Here is a 22,193-nt window from a genome sequence, read left to right as displayed (position 1 = left end):
TAGTCCAACTTATCAGACTTATTTTTTAAAGATACATTAACGATATAATGTTTGAACAGGCTTTAAGTATACAATATAAAAGTAATGCCTCGAAATTCGTGTCAAAATTGAAAATCATGTACTACAAACCCAGGCAAAATGCATAGTTGAGATCATATATATCGTAAGTAAACATTTCAAAATGTGACATTTGAATTTCTTGGGAAACAATAATCGATAGTCGTTTAAGTTTATCTTAATTTTTCTTTCAACCAATTTTCATGCAAAGGACTTCCATATGTGAGTGTACAACACATAAATCAGTGTAAATACCATATTTATTCCAAGAAATGATTATGCAAATAGAAAATAAATAGAAAATTTAACTGTCTATAAAATATATCTAAAATAAAACCAGGACTGTAAAAACAAACTTATTTTTGTAGAAACCTTTCAAGCACAATAGATAATACATGTGAGAATGTAAATTGGAATGGATACATATAATCAAGTTGGCATTGAAAACAAGAGCCACTATCTAGCTTGGGCCATGCTTGGCTTTTTCTTATATTGAAAGTCAAACACATCAGTAGGAGAATATTGTAATATCTATTAGAGTACTCCTAGAAAGCACAAGCAATTATCATAGTATTGCAAGCAATCCATAAGTCCCCTACCGGTAAGAACCCCAGCAACATTCTGATGGGCCATTGGCCATTCAATTTTACCAGTGAATGAATGACATGACTGAACTTAAATCTTTTGAGTTCTAATTTGTCTATATCACAGTTTAATGTTGTTAAGTTTCCCCTTAGTTAATAATACACGGAATTACTGTGATAATTAGACAACTTTTATGAAACTTCAAGATATGACTTTAAGTTAACAGATCACTTGTCATGTTTCTTCATCTTTCAGGGTTAAAATTGAATTGCACATTTCCATCAATATTCTGTGTTACCCGCGGTTTATATTTATAACTCCATACAATAGTTAAATATCCGGATTTAATTGATTGAAGAAAAGGGGTTTGGAAAGTAAAAATACCCCAATTTCTCAGAAAAAATAATAAGGTTCAAGGGGGAACATTATTCTGGGGAAAATAGTCTTTGCTAGGGTATTTTAATTCTCAAAAAGTTGCCAGTGATAACTAAGAACATATATAGTGAAGTTTGAAGTAGATACATTAGGAAAATAAAGAAGTTATTTAAAAAAAGACAACATTTTTTTCCATAAAAATTCTGAGTTCAAGGAGGTAATTCTTTCTGATAATTTTTGTGCTAGAGTTGTAAACCTTGTCACATATGATGTGGTTTATGACCAGAAACTTATATTTAAAGTTTGAAGTAAACACCTTAAGAAATAAAGAACTTACAGTGAAAAAGCTGAAAAATTTAAATCAGAAATCTTTGAAATTCAGGCTATTTGTTGCCATAGCAACCAGAATTTTCAACATAGGAAGAAAAAAAAAGATGTGCATAATCTCCAGACTGCCATCTACCCATATATCAAGTTTCATAAAAATATTTTCAGTACTTTTTGAGTTATCGCTGGATCCAGTTTATGTGTTTAATTTGCCCATATTTCCAGACTATTTTGTTGCCAATAGCAACCAGAATTTTCAACATAGGAAGAAAAGAAAAAGATGTGCATAATCTCCAGACTGCCATCTACCCATATTTCAGGTTTCATACAAGAAAAATGGCAATGCCAAAAACCAGGTTTTCAATTACCACCATTGTAGATAAATATGTTGTATTTGAAAATACAAATACAAGCAACAAACAATGTAACTATGTGCAATGTAAAACATGAATAATGTATGAGGAATTGCCACAGAGGAAGTGTTCACTATAATTATATTCTGTATAAGGAAAAAAAAAAAGGGCCATAATTAAATAAAAATTATTTCAATCACAAAACCCCGACAATATGCGCGCAGGGCACTGGATAAAAAAAGCTACTGTGAAAGTTTGAACAAAATCCGTTGAGAAAAATGTAGGAGTTCAGCACAGAAGAATTTTTTCACTATATATTCTGTATAAGGAAAAATAACAAAGGGCCATAATTAGGTCAAATATTATCCAATCACAAAACCCCGATAATGTGCGCCAGGGCACTTGATGACAAAGCCTCTGTGAAAGTTTGGTCAAAATCTGTTGAGAAATGTAGGAGAAGTTGCGCATGGTAAAAATTGTTCACTATATAATCTGTATACTTAGGAAAAAAAACAAAGGGCCATAATTAGGTCAAATATTATACAATCACAAAACCCTGACAATATGCCCTAAGGCACTTGATGACAAAGCCTCTGTGAAAGTTTGGTCAAATTCCGTTGAGAAATGTAGGAGGAGTTGCGCACAGAAAATCGTTCACTATATATCCTATATTGGGAAAAAAAACAAAGGGCCATAATTAGGTCAAATATTATCCAATCACAAAACCCCGACAATATGCGCCAGGGCACTTAATGACAAAGCCTCTGTGAAAGTTTGGTCAAAATCCATTGAGAAATGTAGGAACAGTTGGGCACAGAAGAAGTTATTCACTATATATTCTATATAAGGAAAAAAAACAAAGGGCCATAATTAGGTCAAATATTATCCAATCACAAAACCCCGACAATATGCGCCAGGGCACTTGATGACAAAGCCTCTGTGAAAGTTTGGTCAAAATCCATTGAGAAATGTAGGAACAGTTTGGCACAGAAGAAGTTATTCACTATATATTCTATATAAGGAAAAAAAACAAAGGGCCATAATTAGGTCAAATATTATCCAATCACAAAACCCCTACAATATGCGCCAGGTCACTTGATGACAAAGCCTCTGTGAAAGTTTGGTCAAAATCCATTGAGAAATGTAGGAACAGTTGGGCACAGAAGAAGTTATTCACTATATATTCTATATAAGGAAAAAAAACAAAGGGCCATAATTAGGTCAAATATTATCCAATCACAAAACTACGACAATATGCGTCAGGTCACTTGATGACAAAGCTTCTGTGAAAGTTTGGTCAAAATCCGTTGAAAAATGTAGGAGGAGTTGCGCACAGAAGAAATTGTTTACGCCCGCCCGTCCGCCGACATACCTCAATCTAATAACCAGTTTTTTCCTTCGGAAAACCTGGTTAAAAAAACAAAGGGCCATAATTAGGTCAAAAATTATCCAATCACAAAACCCAGACAATATGTGCCAGGGCACTTGATGACAAAGCTTCTGTGAAAGTTTGAACAAAATCCGTTGAGAAATGTAGGACGAGTTCAGCACAGAAGAATTTGTTCACTATATATTGATAATTCTGTATAAGGAAAAAAACAAAGAGCCATAATTAGGTCAAATATTATCCAATCACAAAACCCTGACAATATGCCCCAGGGCACTTGATGACAAAGCTTCTGTGAAAGTTTGAACAAAATCCGTTGAGAATTGTAGAGGGAGTTCAGCACAGAAGAAATTGTTCACTATATATTCTATATAAGGAAAAAAAACAAAGGGCCATAATTAGGTCAAATATTATCCAATCGCAAAACCCCAACAATATGCACCAGGGCACTTGGTGACAAAGGTTCTGTGAAAGTTTGGTCAAAATCCGTGGAGAAATGTAGGAGGAGTTGCGCACAGAAGAAATTGTTCACTATATATTCTTTATAAGGAAAAAAAACAAAGAGCCATAATTAGGTAAAATATTATCCAATCGCAACACCCCGACAATATGCCCCAGGGCACTTGATGACAAGCTTCTGTGAAAGTTTGGTCAAAATCCGTTGAGAAATGTAGGAGGAGTTGCGCACAGAAGAAATTGTTCACTATATATTCTATATAAGGAAAAAAAAACAAAGGGCCATAATTAGGTCAAATATTATCCAATCGCAAAACCCCGACAATATGCCCCAGGGCACTTGATGACAAAGCTTCTGTGAAAGTTTGGTCAAAATCCGTTGAGAAATGTAGGAGGAGTTGCGCACAGAAGAAATTGTTCACTATATATTCTATATAAGGAAATAAAACAAAGGGCCATAATTAGGTCAAATATTATCCAATCGCAAAACCCCGACAATATGCGCCAGGGCACTTGATGACAAAGCTTCTGTGAAAGTTTGGTCAAAATCCGTTGAGAAATGTAGAAGGAGTTGCGCACAGAAGAAATTGTTTACGCCCGCCCGCCCGCCGACATACCTCAATCTAATAACCAGTTTTTTCCTTCGGAAAACCTGGTTAAAAAATATTTTCAGTACTTTTTGAGTTATCACTGGATCCAGCTTATGTGTTAAATTTGCCATATTTTCAGACTATTTGTTGCCATAGCAACCAGAATTTTCAACATAAGAAGAAAAGAAAAACACATGCATAATCTCCATACTGCCATCTATCCATATATCAAGTTTCATAAAAATATTTTTAGTACTTTTTGCATTATCCAGGGATCCAGTTTTGTGGACAGACGGACTGACAGACAGACGGATGGACAGAGGACGTTCTCACTGGAAAGTTATTATGTGGCTACTCTATTGTTCTCTCTATTGTTCTTTTTAGCCACGCAAAAGAAAATAGCCACATAAAAGCATTACGGAATGAATGACATCAAAGAGAAAGAACAGTTACCTATTGTCCCTCTAGCCACTTAATTACTGTCCTGTGAGTGCGGACAGACAGACGAACGGAGGGTAAACCTAAAGTCCCCTCCGGTTAAACCGGTAGGGGACTAATAATATAAATGTATAAAGTAAATTTCAAATTTGACCTTACTGTCAACACATTTAAGTAAAGGTCATAGTTGAATGAATGATCATGTTTTGTCCTAAGTGTTCTTTTGTCCAAGAGTGAATCAAATCATTGACAAAAAACAAAGTTATGACAATTTGAGCAAATTTCAATTGTTTAACCCTGGAGGTAATGGTCAGTTAAAGGTGAAAGTTATATCAGAATAATTCAACATGTTGGTTTTGTGTTTGTTTGTCCAAGCATAAATCAAATCTGTAAAAAATAACAAAGTAATGACAATACCAGCAAACTTCAAAGATTTTTTTATCAAATAAAGGTGAAGGCCATATAATGAACTTGAAGGGTTTTTGTCAAAAAAACATATGTCTCCCAAAACTGTGTATGGTTCTGGTCACTCGACCCGTGAATTTTGGCGGAAAACCAGCCAGCAGTTTCAGCAGACCTGATAGAATTTTCTATTTTTAACTCTGGGAGCCATTTTGTGCAGTGAAACTTAACATACACCTAGGGATGGCACTGTTCACTCCCGTGAAGTTTCATTGAAATCTAACCAGCAGTTCTATCTGTGAAAGCTAAACAAGATTTTTCTATTTATAGCTCTGACAGCCATTTTGTGCAGCAAAGTTAAACGTGCATGCTGGCGATATGCACAACAAAAGATGGTACTGATTACTCCTGTGAAGTTTGGTTAAAATCCCACCAGTAGTTTGACCTGTGAACAAGATTTTTCTATTATAAGCTGTGGCGACCATTTTGTGCAGCGAAGCAGAACATGCCGGTGATATGTATAACTAGGGATTATACTGATCACTCCTGTAAAGCTTGGTTGAAATCCCACCAGTAGTTTGACCTGTGAAAGACAGATAAGATTTTTCTATTTGTAGCTGTGGCGGCAATTTGTGCAGGGAAACAGAACTTTCAGGTGATGTGCACAACCAGTACTGATCACTCCTGTAAAGTTTGATTGAAATCCCACCAGTAGTTTGCTGGTGATGTACACAAAAACAGATGGTACTGATCACTCCTGTAAAGTTTGGTTGAAATCCCACTAGTAGTTTGACCTGTCAAGCAAAATAAACTATAAGGGTTTTTGTCACAAAAACATATGTCTCCAAAAACTATGGATGGTTACTCATGTGAGGTTTCATTGAAATCCGATCAGTAGCTTAATTGACCAGTATATTCAAAGCCAGACAAGATTTTTCTATTTATAGCTATGACGGTCATTTTGTGCAGCGAAGCTGAACGTGCCGGTATTGTGTACAACTAGGGATGGTACTGATTACTCCTGTAAAGTTTGGTTGAAATCCCACCAGTAGTTTGACCTGTGAAGGCCGGACAAGATTTTTCTATTTTTAGCTCTGGTGGCAATTTTGTGCAGGGAAGTGGAACGTGATAATGATGTGCACAACTAGGGATGGTACTGATCACTCCTGTTAAGTTTGGTTGAAATCCCACCAGTAGTTTGACCTGTGAAGGCGGACAAGCTAAATGTGGTAGGATGGATGTGCCAACATTTAGGATTTATGAGCTTTTTCTTTGAATGTGGCATTTTTCCCCATAAACCAGTAAAATTACCACATAACTCCACATAAACCAATCGGTTTATGGGATTTCCTCCTTTTTTTGTGTCATGCAAAATATCTAACCTCCAGCATTTGTCAATTTTGAGAAGAAAGTTTTTACTATATACATATAAGGAAACCTATGACCGCCGGGGCGGGGCTGATTTTGACACTAGAGGCAAAATCTGAACAACTTTGGTAGAGTATGTATAGATGATATCACATACCAAATATCAAACCTCTAAGCCTTGTACCTTCAGACAAGAAGGTATTTTAAGTTTTTACTATATGTACATATAGTGAAAATCAATGACCCCCAGGCAGGCCAATTTTGACCCCAGGGCTATAATTTGAACAATCTTGGTAGAGGTCTACCAGACAATGCTTTACGCAAAATATATAATCTCTAGGCCTTTTGGGTCTTTACAAGAAGATTTTTTAAATTTATTCTTATAATAACTTTTGGTTGCCATGGCAACCAGATTTCTCAATGGAATGAAATTCTTTGAACAACTTTGGAAGCTCTTCACCCAAGGATCAATCCTGCCAAGTTTGGTTGAAATTGGACTAGTGATTTTTCACAAGAAGATTTTTAAGTTCACTATATAATCTATAGAACACACATACATACAAACACACACACATAAACACAGGTGAATCGCTATATGCCACCGCATTGCAGATGCTGCAGTGGCATAATAAAAGTTTTAAAATTAACTTTTGTTTTTATTTGATTTTCTCTAAAAAAAAACGGTCGGCGGTCCCGTAAAATTTAGTTAGTTTTATAAAAAAATGTTGGCCTTAAGTGATAAATTTATTCTGAAAAGCACTGACCAATTCCACAGGAGGAAGTCCAGTAGCATTTGGGATATTATTTTCAACCTGCATAAATGCCTTCCCAACACCACGGATCCTTATATCATCAACAATAATAGGTCTATCTGTAATTGTGAATCCAAACTCTTTGTGATACCTATAATACACATCAATATAAAGATATCTTATAATTCATTTAACTTGATATGGTATTATTTACATTAAATTATTCTCTGTGAAATATGATATATTCAGAATTTTAGTTTATAATCAAAGTAACAACAAACAAAAATGTATTTGGTAAAAACAAATGCACAAAGCCCAAGATTCTTGTCAGTCACAAAGTTTCTGACACAGATTATCCATTCACTAAGTTATGGAAGCTAAGAATGGTTTAAACACATCAATAAAATCAAGCTCTTTTGTATTATAGAATTTGTAATACGGAAACCAAAACTACAAACAACAAAAGGGCCATAATGGCCCTGAAATCGCTCGCCTGAGCCAAGGCCAATTTTAGACCAGGGGCTTTTATTTGAACAAACTTGATAGACACTCATTAGAAGATGTTCAATGATAAATATCTAGCTCTTTGGGGTTTTTAAAAGAAGAGTTTTTGCTATATACATAAAGGGGAAAAAATTCCCCCCCCCCCCACCTCCGGCTGGGCCAATTTTTATCCCAGGGCTTTTATTTGAACAAACTTGGTAGACACCCACTAGAAGATGTTTATGGCTCCAGCTATTTTGGTTTTTTTAAAAGAAGACTTTTTAAGTTTTTACTATTTACAAATAAGGAAAATCAATGACCCCCTGGGGCGGGGCAAACTTTTACCTCAGGGCTATTATTTGAACAAATTTGGTAGACACCCACTAGAAGATGTTTCATGCTTAATATCTAAGCTCTAGCTATTTGGCTTTTTTAAAAGAAGATTTTTAAGTTTTTATTATATACAAATAAGGAACACCCCGGGAGAGCCAATTTTGATCCCAGAGCATTTATTTGAACAAACTTGGTAGATACTGACTAGATGATGTTTCATGCCAAATATTTAAGCTCTGCTAAGCTCTTTCGGGTTTCTAAAAGAAGATATCTTAAGTTTTTTCTTTCGCTTGCCATGGCAACTTGGAATTAAATTCTTTGAACAATTTTTGAAGTTGACCACCAAAGGACCATTCCTGGGAAGTTTGGATGAAATTGGCTTGGCAGTTTATGAGGAGATGATGTTTAAAGTAAAAGTTCAAGGACGGTCGGCCAGATGGGAGCCGGACGAAAAGCGATCACACTCACTCGGAAAAGCTCACCATGTCACATGTGACATGCCGGCTATATGCTCAACTACAGACAGTACTGATCACTCCTGTGCAGTTTCATTGAAATCTTGCCAACAGTTTGACCTGTAACAAGATTTTTCTTTTTATAGTTCTGGCGGCCATTTTTTGCAGCGGAGCTATATGTGCCAGCGACACATAATACTGGTGAAGTTTTATTGAAATCCTTCCAGCAGTTTAACCTGTGAAAGCCGGACAAGCTCAATGCGGATGGACAGATGAACTGACAGACAGACAAAATTATGACAATATTACACAGAATTCAATAATTTGACCTTGACATTCAACATCATTTTAAGGTCAAGGTCAGTTCAACCTTTCAGAAGGTCTTGTTCAAAATTTTGTCAAAGAATGAAGATAACACATTTATTAATTACTAAGTTACAGTCAATTAAAGCAAAAATCAGTGAAAATTCAATAATTTAACCTTCAAGGTCATAAAAGAGCCATGGTCAATTTGAGTTTGATATACATAAATGTCTTATGCTAAAGAATGTTCTGTTATAATATGAAGTCAATCTATTCAATAATAACAAAGTTACAGCCAGTTACACCAAAAAAAGGAAAATTTAATAATTTGACCGTCAAAGTCAAGGTCATTCATAAGTTAAGTGTAAGGTCTGTCTGGTTAACTTAAAGGGTTATCCTAAAAGATTATTATGTTCAATTTTGAAGACAATCCATTAAACATGAGGGCCCAGAGGGCCCTGGATCGCTCCACTTATTATAGGTCAAAAGGTCAAAGTGGAGCCCTTTTTCACCCCAGAAGCACATTTGAATACAAGGGACATCTTAATCTGAACATTTTTGTACACTGTCACCAAGGAAATTTTTGTGTAGAATTATTTCAAAATTGAACAAGTGGTTTAGATGTTGTTGTTTTCTCGTTCAGAGGGCGATCATGGCCCTGAGGTCGCTCACCTGTATGTAGGCCCCCAGAGCGGAGCCCTTCCCCACCCCTGGCAGGGCCAATTTTATCCAAGGGCTTTTATTTGAACAAACTAAAGGTAGACACCCATTAGAAGATGTTTCATGCTAAACATCTAAGCTCTAGCTCATTGGGTTTTTTAAAAGAAGATTTTTTAAGTTTTTTTTTATACACATATAGTTAAAAACAATGACACCCCTGGGGCCGGGCCAGTTTTGACCCCAGGGCTTTTATTTGAACAAAGTTTGTAGACACTTACTAGAACATGTTACATGCTTAATATCTAAACTCTAGCTATTTGGGTTTTTTCATAGAAGATTTTTAAGTTTTTCCTATACACATATAAGGAAAATCAATGACCCCTGGGGCAGGGCCAATTTTGACTCCAGGGCTTTTATTTGAACAAAATTTGTAGACACTCACTAGAAGATGTTTCATGCTTAATATCTAAACTCTAGCTATTTAGCTTTTTTCAAAGAATACTTTTTAAGTTTTTGCTATACACATATATAAAGTCAATGACCCCCGGGGCGGGCCAATTTTGACCCCAGGGCTTTTAATATTTGAACAAACTTGGTAGACACCCATTAGAACATGTTTCATGCTAAATATCTTAGCTCTAGCTCTTTGAGTTCTTTAAAAGAAGACTTTTGAAATTTTTACTATATACATATAGGGAAAATCAATGACCCCCTGGGGCGGGGCCAATTTTGACCCCAGGGCTTTTATTTGAACAAACTTGTAGACACCCATTAGAACATGTTTCATGCTAAATATCTTAGCTCTAGCTCTTTGAGTTCTTTAAAAGAAGATTTTTTAAGTTTTAACTATATATATATATAGATAAAATCAATGACCCCCTGGGGCGGGGCCAAATTTGACACCAGGGCTTTTATTTGAACAAACTTGGTAGACGCTCATTAGAAGATGTTTCATGCTAAATATCTTAGCTCTAGCTCTTTTGGTTCTTTAAAAGAAGATTTTTTAACTTTTTGCTATATGCATATAGGGAAAATCAATGACCCCCCGGGGCAGGGCCAATTTGGACACAAGGGACAAAATTTGAACAAGTTTGGTACAGGACCCATAGATGATACCATATACCAAAAATCAAAGCTCTAGGCCATTTACTTTCAGACAAGAAGATTTTTCAAGTTTTCACTATATGTATATAATGAAAATCAATGACCCCCCAGGGCAGGGCCAATTTTGACCCGAGGGCCATTATTTGAACAATCTTGGTAGAGGTCAACTTTACATTGTTTCATGCCAAATATCTAATCTGTAGCCTTTACAAATTCAGAGAAGTAGATTTTTTTTAGGTTTTACAATATACATATAAGGAAAAACCTATGACCCCCCAGGGCGGGGCCGATTTTAATTTTAGGGTCAAAATTTGAACAACTTTGGTTTTTGACCTATAGATGATACCATAGACCAAATATCTGGTAGAGGTCTACCACACAATGTTTCATGCCAAATATCTTGGCAATATTGGTGCTAGAGTTGTGAACCTTGTCCCATAAGATGGGGATGATTATAAGGTACATATATTTGAAGTATGAAGTAACAGTAAAAAATAATATTTTTTAAGGAAAATTCTAAGTTCAAGGGGAGATAAATCTGAAAATATTGGTGCTAGAGTTATGAACCTTGTCACATAAGATGGGGATGATGATAAGGTACATATATTTGAAGTATGAGGTTGATCCCTTAAGAAATAAAGAAGTAACAGTAAAAAATAGTATTTTTAGAGGAAAATTCTAAGTTCAAGGGGAGATAAATCTGAAAATATTGGTGCTAGAGTTATGAACCTTATCACATAAGATGGGGATGATGATAAGATATATATATTTGGAGTATGAGGTTGATCCCTTAAGAAATAAAGAAGTAACAGTAAAAAATAGTATTTTTTGAGGAAAATTCTAAGTTCAAGGAGAGATAAATCTGAAAATATTGGTGCTAGAGTTATGAACCTTGTCACATAAGATGTGGTTGATGATAAGGAACACATATTTGAAGTTTGAAGTTGATACCTTAAGAAATAACAAAGTTATAGTAAAAAATATTTTACTGCACCAAAACTTTAATCTGAAATCTGGACGCGGACGCCGACGCCGGGGCGAGTAGGACAGCTCTCCATATACCTGTATAGTCAAGCTAAAAATCAAAAGTCATATTGCCCCGTTAACTCCGTTGCACCAAACAATCTTCGTTGCGACTATTTTAGTCATACCCATTGAATTGTGGGCATCAGAAGATACATGTCTGGGAAAACCAACTTTCATTTTTGCAAAAGAGGCTAATGTGAAAATGCATTTTCTTGAATAATTGTTGATAAAGGGTTGGTTATAATGTAAATTATTGTTATTTTAGTTAAAATATAGTGATATGTGTTGAAATTTTTTTACATTTTTTTGGACACCAAATTGCCTGTAAGGCCTCAGTGGAGCTCCTTTAAGATGATATTATATAACAAATATCTAAGCTCTTAGCCTTGTGATTCTTCAGACAAGGAGATTTTTAAAGTTTTTCATACAAGGAAAACAAAATTTGAACAACTTTTGTAGAGGACATACAGATGATATCATACACAATATAATTAGTATTATAATTATAATATTAATTGGTATATAATTAGAATACTATAATTTGAATAATCTTGGAAGAAATCCACTTCACAATGTTCTTCTATATACATATAAGGAAAACCTATGTGGGGGCCAATTTTGACCCCAGGGCTATGATGGATATCATTTGAACAACTTAAGTAAAGACCTACAGATAATATCATATACCAAATATCAAAGCTTTAGGACAAGAAAATTTTTAAATTTGCATTTTTTTAAACTCCTTTTCTGGCCCTGTGACCTACTTATGCCACATACAGCAATCATTTTTGAACAACTTTGAAAGGGGACCACCCAAAGTTATGTCCCAGACACTTTTTAGTTCAAAGTGTAAAAATGAACAAGGGCAGTAACTTCAAAATAAGGCAAGGAAAAGTTACAGTTCTTTTGCACTGCATAATTTACCAAATAAGATCTTAGTATAATCTACCTACAAAGTTTCATGTTGATATCTCTTTTAGTTTTAGAGTTATGTTTTGGACAAAGTTCAAAGAGTAAAATTGAACAAAGGGCAATACCTCTAAGATTAGGCAAGGCAAACTTACGGTTCTTTTGCAATTTATATTAAACAAATGAGATCTTTCTAACTACAAAGTTTCTTGTCATTATCTCTTACAATTTCAGTGATATGTCCCAGACAAAGTTCTAAGTGTAAATATGAACAAAGGGCAATAACTCCAAAAATAAGCCCAGACAGAGTTATGATTCTTTTGCATTGTACACCTTCCTAATGAGATCAATTTACGTACAAAGTTTCTGGTTGATATCTTTTATAGTTTCAGAGTTATGTCCCAGACAAAGTTCAAAGTGTAACTAAACTCCGTAAGTCGGATGTGTCGCCTTGTGAACAATATAGTTTAGAAGAAATGGCCAGGACAAAAATGAAATATGAAAATTAACAATGGGCAATAACTCAAAAAATAAGAAGTGCAGAGCAGCAGTTTCTGTGCACTGCACTTCTTATCAATAAGATCTATCATCCTATGAAGTTTCAAGTCTATAGCTTTTATAATTTATGAGAAATGGCCTGGACAAAAATAAAATATGAAAATTAATAAAGGGTAATTACTCAAAAAATAAGAAATGCAGAGTACCGGTTCTTGTGCACTGCACTTCTTCTTAATGAGATCTATCATCTTATGAAGTTTCAAGTCCATAGCTTTTATACTTTAGGAGAAATGGCCCGGACAAAAATAAAGTATGAAAATTAACAAAGGGCAATAAGCAAAAAAATATGAAGTGCAGAGTACCGGTTCTTGTGCATTCCCTTACCAAAATGACTTTAAGTGACTTATATGTTTCTTATATGCAACTTATACTTGACCTATAAGAGAACTATAAGTTACATATAAGTCACTTATAAATCGCCTAAAAACCTGTCTAAGTCAGTTATAGGTATATGCTACATATAAGTCACTTTTGGCCATTTTTTCCCCAACATATAAGTCACATACAAGTCACCTATAAGTGCCTAATACTGGTGAAGTTTGAGGTAACCAGTTTCTATGTTAGATATAAGTGAAAACTTAGAACATTTGCAAGACTTTTTATTACTGAGAAAAGCTGAAAAAATTACTAAGTACAAAAACATGAGAAAAATTGATAAAATTTATTGAAGTTGATTTGTAATTCTTTGCTTTAACACAATAGGTATCAAAATACTCAGAATTTAAAATACTATAATCTTAGACCTTAATCACAAACAATTAAGATTTTTTTTTAATGTTGCTTATTAATTTTTGAACACAGCTGGGTTTTTTTTTTAAAAGATAATAGGAACAAGAGCGATCAGTAATCACATGTGTCGCCTCATGATGGCCAATTTCATGTTGAGACAAATTTTGTGACAGACAGACAGTGCACAACTAGACTTGGTACTGATCTTTCCTGTAAAGTTTGGATAAAATTGCACCAGTAGTTTATGAGTAGTCCGGACAAGCTTTTGCGTATCTGGCAACACACAGAAAAAAACACCTTTTTATCAAAGGGCCATAACTCGGCCAAAAATCATTCAACCAGAAAACCCGTGCAATATGCGCAAGGACTTGAGCTACAGATCAATCCTGTAAAGTTTCATTGAAATTGCATTAGTGGTATAAGAGAAGTAGTCCGGACAAACTTTAAAAATAAAAATTATTAAAGGGCCATAACTCTGACAAAAATCATTGAACTGGAAAATGCTGACAATATGCACAACTAGACTTGGTACTGATCATTCCTGTAAAGTTTGGATAAAATTGCACCAGTAGTTTATGAGGAGTAGTCCGGACAAGCTTTTGTGTATCTGGCAACACACAGAAAAAAACACCTTTTTATCAAAGGGCCATAACTCGGCCAAAAATCATTCAACCAGAAAACCCGTGCAATATGCGCAAGGACTTGAGCTACAGATCAATCCTGTAAAGTTTCATTGAAATTGCATTAGTGGTATAAGAGAAGTAGTCCGGACAAACTTTAAAATTAAAAATTTTTAAAGGGCCATAACTCTGACAAAAATCATTGAACCGGAAAATGCTGACAATGTGCACAACTAGACTTGGTACTGATCATTCCTGTAAAGTTTGGATGAAATTGCACCAGTAGTTTATGAAGAGTAGTCCGGACAAGTTTTATGACGGACGGACGGACAGACGGACACAGACAGACGGACACAGACAGACGGACGACGGAGAAGTGATCCCTATATGTCGCCACTACTCCGTAGAGGCGACACAAAAATGATTATCAATTAAGTATATTACCTGTAAAAAATTTTGGCACAGATTCTGTGCGGAATTGGAACAGAAATGGCATTCAATTAGTGAATTCTAGGCTACCATGGACAGAAATGAAATTCCATGTCATTTCTTCTCACAAGGAAAATATTTCACATAAAAGTCACCCAAGGCATAATTCTACTCTTTGTTTTTTTTCTAACTTGAAACAGACATTGAAATCTATATGTTTTTATTGGTTTGGGTCGTCAGACCAAACAAATAATGGTAGCGAAATTTCAGACCCTAATGCTGTTAAGGTAGACCATGGGTAATGGGCACCATAAGGAACTGTAAAATTGACAACATAGGACAGTTAAATGTCTTCAAGGTCACCTGTATGCAAAATTTAAATAAAATTTACCGTGTGGTTTATGAGTTATGGATATATTTCTGAACTAAGACTTTGCCATTAGAAGGGCTTATTTTCAGAAATGAGGAAACTGTAAATAATCTGTAATATAATCATTATAAAAAATGTTTTCTATTGCTCATTGTTAAGAAACAAATAATAACATTTAGGTAACACATTACACAAGCAAAATGTTTGTTTCTAAACAAAATGTTCTTAATACGTATAAAAATGTTACCCTACCCCACCCACTTTTAACACTTATTTTACCATTTCCCTATCTAAAATGCCTTATTCAAAATGTCCCTAAAATTTATCGAAATGAGGGTCTGTTTTCAAAGTTTGTCTAAATTTTCTCAAAGGTATATTAGTTGACCATGCGAAATATAAAATACTTTTACCGTGTAGTTTTTATTTTATCGAACTTTGAAAATATCTGGTATCATATTTGCTATAAATTTTGGCATTATTTAGCAAAAAAAATACCTAAAATAATTATATAATTTAAATCAAACTTTTTTTCTTCCATAAGGGATCAGAGAGATACATAAATAATGTTAAAAAGAAAAAAAGAAAGAAAAAAAAAGTTGCCCCTTCTGGGGTTTGAACCCACGCCCCTCAATTTCAATGTAGTTTACAAGCGATTCTAGCCTATTTGAATACTCTTCAAAGTGGAAGTAAGGCATTACCCATGGTCTACCTTAATTGCAAATGCCGAACAAGAAGAATCACCTTGGACAAGAAGATATACAACAAAATCAGGTAAATACCTTTGAGCTACATTTATGCAGATACAGGTTATATATTAAACAATCAAAGTAAGATGGCAACAAACTAAAATTTGTAACTTGAGAGATCAAGGCTGTTTTTATTTCTAAGCTTCATACATTAGATTTACTAATATTTGTAATTGATTTAAATCTAGATTTAATAGTCAAATTAATTGAATTATTAGGACTAAATAGTACAATCAGTAGTTTTATGCAGCTGTATAAGACAGGGTCATCATAATCATTTATCATTTTATTGTTGTTTTCAATGGAGAAATCTGATATTACATTTTACATACATTGCAGGCTAGTGGGACCAGTTCTTACTTTGAGATGCCAGGTGAATGAATATGCAGTATTGAGCCTGAAAAGGTATATTTTTTAATCTCTATACTTACTGCTCTTAATCTTTCCCAGAAAAAAAGCATAATAAATGTTGTTGCAAATAGTGCAGTTAATCAATTCTTATAGAGACTTTTAGCAATTCTTTAACAACACTGGTGACTTGTGCACTAAAATGAGATACTGTGTAATTAAGTATATTTGTATATGCATAAGCATAAATAGCTAATATAGTTTGATGATATAACAAGAACTGTCGGAGGACAGTAACGCTCGACTATTCGAAAATTTGTCACAAGGGTGTTTCATTGAGTATAATAATGCTTACCTATATGAATACATAAAATTGTCCGAAAAGGTACAAACCCTTCAAGTTTCAATACATTCCCTTCAGTAGTTATGGAGATACAAGCTTACACACAAAAACTTAACCAAGAATTTATGAATCGAAAAAGGGGCATAATTATGTAAACAAGCAATTATCATAGTATTGCAAGCAATCCATAAGTCCCCTACCGGTAAGAGCCCAAGCAACATTCTGAAGGGCCATTGGCCATTCACCTAGGTTCCTATTTTAAGTAAATTTGTTGAAAAAGTTCTTTAAAAGTGATCACAGGAAACAGTTTTTATGTACAGACAGACGGACTGAAGGACACTCTAAAGTTATCTTTTAAACATCCCTGTTATCAAAATATAACATTTTTAAAATCCTATCATGATTGAAGAAGTTGGAGTAAAAATTACCAATTTCTCAAAAAAAAGTCTAAGTTCAAAAGGGGCATAATTCTGGAAATAGTCTTGCTAGAGTATTGAACACTCACAAATGTTGAGTGATAATAAGAAACATTTATATGAAGTTTGAAGTAGATACATTCAGAAAAAGAAGTTATTAAAAAAAACAATGTTTTTTCATGAAAATTTTAAGTTCAAGGGAGGTAATTCTGATAAATTTTGTGCTAGAGTTGTAAACCTTGTCACATATGATGTGGTTGATGACAAGCAATTTATATTTAAAGTTTGAAGAAAATACCTTTAGAAATAAAGAACTTATAGTGAAAAAAACTTAAAAACTAGAATCAGAAATCTTGAAATTCAGTCTATTTGTTGCCATAGCAACCAGAATTTTCAACATAGGAAGATAAGAAAAGAATGTGCATAATTTCTATACTGTCATCTACCCATATGTCAAGTTTCATAGACATATTTTCAGTACTTTTTGTGTTATCACTGGATCCAGGTTATGTGTAAAATTTGCCATATTTTCAGTCTATTTGTTGCCATAGCAACCAGAATTTTCAACATAGGAAGGAAAGAAAAAGACGTGCATAATCTCCATACTGCCATCTATCCATATGTCAAGTTTCATAAAAATATTTTCAGTACTTTTTGCGTTATCACAGGATCCAGGTTATGTGTAAAATTTGCCATATTTTCAGTCTATTTGTTGCCATAGCAACCAGAATTTTCAACATAGGAAGAAAAGAAAAAGACGTGCATAATCTCCATACTGCCATCTATCCATATATCAAGTTTCATTAAAATATTTTCATTACTTTTTGCGTTATCGCGGGATCCAGTTTTGTGGACGGACGGACTGACGGACGGACAGACGGACTGACGGACGGACAGACGGACGGAGGGTAAACCTAAAGTCCCCTCCGGTAAACCGGTAGGGGACTAAAAAGCAAATCAGAGTTATGGGACTTGTGCCAATCATCTTAGATAATCACAGAGAACAAGTGTGTGAAGTTTCAATCCATTCCCTTCAGTAGTTATGGAGATACCAGCTTACACGCAAAAACTTAACCAAGAATTTCTTAGTCAAAAAAGGGGCATAATTATGCAAAAAAGCTAATCAGCGTTATGGGACTTGTGCCAATCATCTTAGATAATCACAGAGACCAAGTGTGTGAAGTTTCAATCCATTCCCTTCAGTAGTTATGGAGATACCAGCTTACACGCAAAAACGTAACCAAGAATTTCTAAGTCGAAGAAGGGGCATAATTATGTAAAAAAGCAAATCAGAGTTATGGGACTTGTGCCAATCATCTTAGATAATCACAGAGAACAAGTGTGTGAAGTTTCAATCCATTCCCTTCAGTAGTTATGGAGATACCAGCTTACACGCAAAAACTTAACCAAGAATTTCTAAGTCGAAAAAGGAGCATAATTATGTAAAAAAGCAAATCAGAGTTATGGGACTTGTGCCAATCATCTTAGATAATCACAGAGAACAAGTGTGTGAAGTTTCAATCCATTCCCTTCAGTAGTTATGGAGATACCAGCTAACATACAAAAACTTAACCACAGGGACGCCGACAAATGGGTGACTGCATAGCTAAAAAATATGAAATATAACTGCATACACAAAAGTACACAACATCTTTTTTAATTAATTATGAATTTTATCTTTAAAGGTGAACACAGCCACATGAAGTTCTCCGAGGAAACAGAATCAGAGGACTGAAAAAGACAGAATCAGAGGACTGAAAAAGACATCAATAAAAGAAATAGTAGTTTAAATAATCAGAAACATTTGAACAAATTTATGATTTATTTATGACAAAAATAACCCCTATATGTCGCCTTTTTCAAGGCGACACAAAAATGAACACAGGGCAATTATTCAAAAATCAGCCAAAGCTGAGTTATGGTTTTTGTTGTTTTTTGTTTTTTTTGAACTGTACTTCTTCTCAATGAGATCTATTTACCTATAAAGTTTCTTGTGGATACCTCTTGTTGTTTCAGAGTTATGTCCCAGACAAGAATAGGCGATGGACATCCTGACGGACAGACAATATATGTCTATATGCCCTCCCATATGCTCTCAATTCGGATATCAATATGTCATAATGGCAGACTGGACACATAGTAGGTAATACTATAGAAGGACAAAATGAAAGATGGACGAACTGACAGATGATGCAAAAACTATGTGCCTCCATACACAATTTTGGTACAAACACATACATGTATCAATACAATTTTATGTAGATCATCCATTAATTTGTTGTAAACACCTTAAAAACTGAGCAACATGTATAAATTTATAAAAATAACAACCTTTCTTGAAATGCTGCCCTAAAATCACCATACTGACTGGTTCCTGGTTTGGCAGAATGGTTCTTAGCAGAACACATAAGAGCACAATCTGTACGCTCATACCTCATGTGTAAGAATGCCTCAGTTTCTATTTGATTTCTGTAAAACAAATTTTATTAATATCAAGTACAAGAAAACACACATATAACAAGATATGTTTGTAAAACATGTATGCCCCCTATTGGAAGCCAATTAGTCATGTGATCAGGTTATTATGCATGACTTGCGACCCAGTGAACAAACAATTAATAAGGGTAATCTAGTATCTACTGGTCATATCTAGTCACAAGGTAATAATTATTGTGACCCCATAGGTTGTGTGCAGCAATTTAAGTTATTACAAATCTTACCAAATAATATAAGCATAACTTTTATGAATCATGTAGGCCTCATTAATGACAGCCAAGTTGTTATATTACAGAAGACCTTCAAATGTGTAAAAAGCATTTTTAGTTTGATATAAAAAAAATATCCAAAGCAACTTGAGTTGTTGAGTTATTGGTCAGAAACCGTCATTAAGTACAAGGTATATAGTAAAAACTTTAAAAAATCTTCCCTAAAGAGCTAGAGCTTAGAGATTTATCATGAAACATCTTCTAATTGGTGTCTACCAAGTTTGTTTAAATCAAAGCCCCTTGTTTAAAATTAGCCTTGGCCCTGGGGCCTATATACAGGTGAGCAATTTCAGGGCCATTAAGGCCCTCTTGTTTGGAAGTGTATGTACTCATTATAGTAACAAAAATAATGAGCGGAAAGCATTCTAACATTAATGTCCCCCATGACCTTAACCTTTGACCCTAAAATCAATAGGGGTGATTTACTTGTCATGACCAATCAATATGTTAAATATGAAGACTTTGTGATAAATACTAACCAAGATGATAAGTTGACTTCAAACTACCATTCTAGACCCCTGTGACCTTGATCTTTGACCTAGTGACCCCAAAATCAATAAGGGTCATCTACTAGTTATGACCAATCAATATGTTACATATGAAGACTTTGTGATCAATACTAACCAAGATAATAAGTTGACTTCAAACTACCATTCTAGGCCCCTGTATCCTTGATGTTTGACCTAGTGACCCCAAAATCAATAAGGGTCATCTACTAATTATGACCAATCACTATGTGAAATATAAAAACTTTGTGATGAATACTTTTCAAGATAAGCAGCGGAAACCATTATAACATTTAAGGCCCCTGTGACCTTGACCTTTGACCTAGTGACTCCAAAATCAATAGGGGTCATCTACTATTTATGACCAATCACTATGTGAAATATGAAGACTTTGTGATAAATAGCTTTCAAGATAATTAGCGGAAACCATGTGGTCTACAGATGGACAGACCGACAAACAGACCGACGGACAGACATTAGCAAAGCATTATACCCCCTCTTCTTGGAAAGGGGGCATAACAAGAGGGTCCTGATGGCCCTAAGGCGCTCACCAGAAACAACTGCTTTTCAGTAAAAGATAAAAGACTACCTAAGAATAGTACAGACAAAGTTTGGTGATTATCAAGCCATTAGTTCTGTAGAAACAGACGTTTAAAGATATTTCTATTTTTAGTTTAAGCGGCCCCTCAAAGGGGCCAATCAAATTAATATGAGCAAACTTGATAAAAGACTACCTAAGAATGCTACAGACAAAGTTTGGTGATCATCCATCGATTATTTCAGTAGGAGATGATGTTCAAAGGTTTTTCTATTTTTAGCTTTAGCAGCCCTTAAAAGGGGCAAATCAAATTAATATAAAACAATACCTAAAAATGCTATACACAAAGTTTGGTGATAATCCATCATTTATTTCAGTAGGAGATGATGTTCAAAGTTTTCATTCTTTTTTTAAGCTTTATTGGCCCCTAAAATCAAATTATTATGATCAAACTTGATAAAAGGCTACCTTAAAATGCTACTGACAAAGTTTGGTGATCATCCATCAATTAGTGTGGTAGGAGATGATGTTCAAAGGTTCTTTATTTCTAGCTTCAGTGGCCCATAAAAGGGGCCAATCAAATTGTTAGAAACAAACTTGATACAACACTTACTAAGAATGCAACAGACAAAATTTGGTGATCATCCAATCCATCAATTATTTCAGTAGGAGATGATGTTCAAAGGTCAGTGTCTATTCTAGGATTCGAAAAACAGGGGGGATTTTTATCGAAAAGTGAGAATTTAATACATTTGTTGATCTTTTTCCTTCTTTGTCTATGTAAAATTTTCCCCCTTCCTCTCAAAAAATAGGGATGAATTCTCAAAAATAGGGGTGATGCCCCCCAGCGCCCCTCCTAGAATAGACACTGAAAGGTTTTTCTATTTTTAGCTTTAGGAACCCCTTCAAGGGGCCTGTCAAATAAATATGAGCAAAACACTATCTTAGAATGCTACGGACAAAATTTAGTGATCATCAATCAATAAGTTCTGTAGAAGGGGATGTTTAAAGGTATTTCTACTTTAAGCTTTAGAGGCCCATATAAGGGGCAAATCAAATTAATATGAGAAAACTTGATAAAACACAACCTAAGAATGCTACAGACAAAATTTGGTGATATCCATCAATTATTTCAGTAGATGATGTTCGAAGGTTTTTTTATTTTTATCTTTAGCAGCCCCTAAAAGGGGCCAATCAAATAAATATGAGCAAACTTGATCAAACACTACCTAAGAATGCTACAGACAAATTTGGTGATCATCCATCAATTAGTTCTGTAGAAGGTATTTCTATTTTTAGTTTTAGCGGCCCTTAAAAGGGGCCACTCAAATTAATATGAGCAAACTTGATAAAAGACTACTTAAGAATGCTACAGACAAAGTGTTATGATGATCAATCAATTAGTTCTGTAGAAGATGTCTAAAGGTTTTACTATTTTTAGCTCTAGAACTCCCTAAAAGGG

At 34.5% G+C, this 22,193-nt stretch overlaps 1 protein-coding gene across 1 annotated transcript in view; it reads right to left on the bottom strand.

The window, feature by feature from the left end:
• The window catches only part of LOC132715397 (5-oxoprolinase-like), a gene marked incomplete at its 5' end in the record, with an annotated part of 254,579 nt that overhangs the window by 151,139 nt on the left and 81,247 nt on the right, over nucleotides 1-22,193 (bottom strand). The window contains 2 exons of the mRNA XM_060698394.1: nucleotides 7,103-7,241; nucleotides 19,254-19,391. Coding sequence (XP_060554377.1) covers nucleotides 7,103-7,241; nucleotides 19,254-19,391 — 277 coding nt within the window. The remainder of the gene's footprint in view (nucleotides 1-7,102; nucleotides 7,242-19,253; nucleotides 19,392-22,193) is intronic.

This window comes from Ruditapes philippinarum, unplaced genomic scaffold (assembly GCF_026571515.1).
Source record: "Ruditapes philippinarum isolate M1 unplaced genomic scaffold, ASM2657151v2 ctg66_1_1_1_1, whole genome shotgun sequence".
Lineage (NCBI taxonomy): Eukaryota > Metazoa > Mollusca > Bivalvia > Venerida > Veneridae > Ruditapes > Ruditapes philippinarum.
This window is presented reverse-complemented; position numbering and strand designations above follow the sequence as displayed.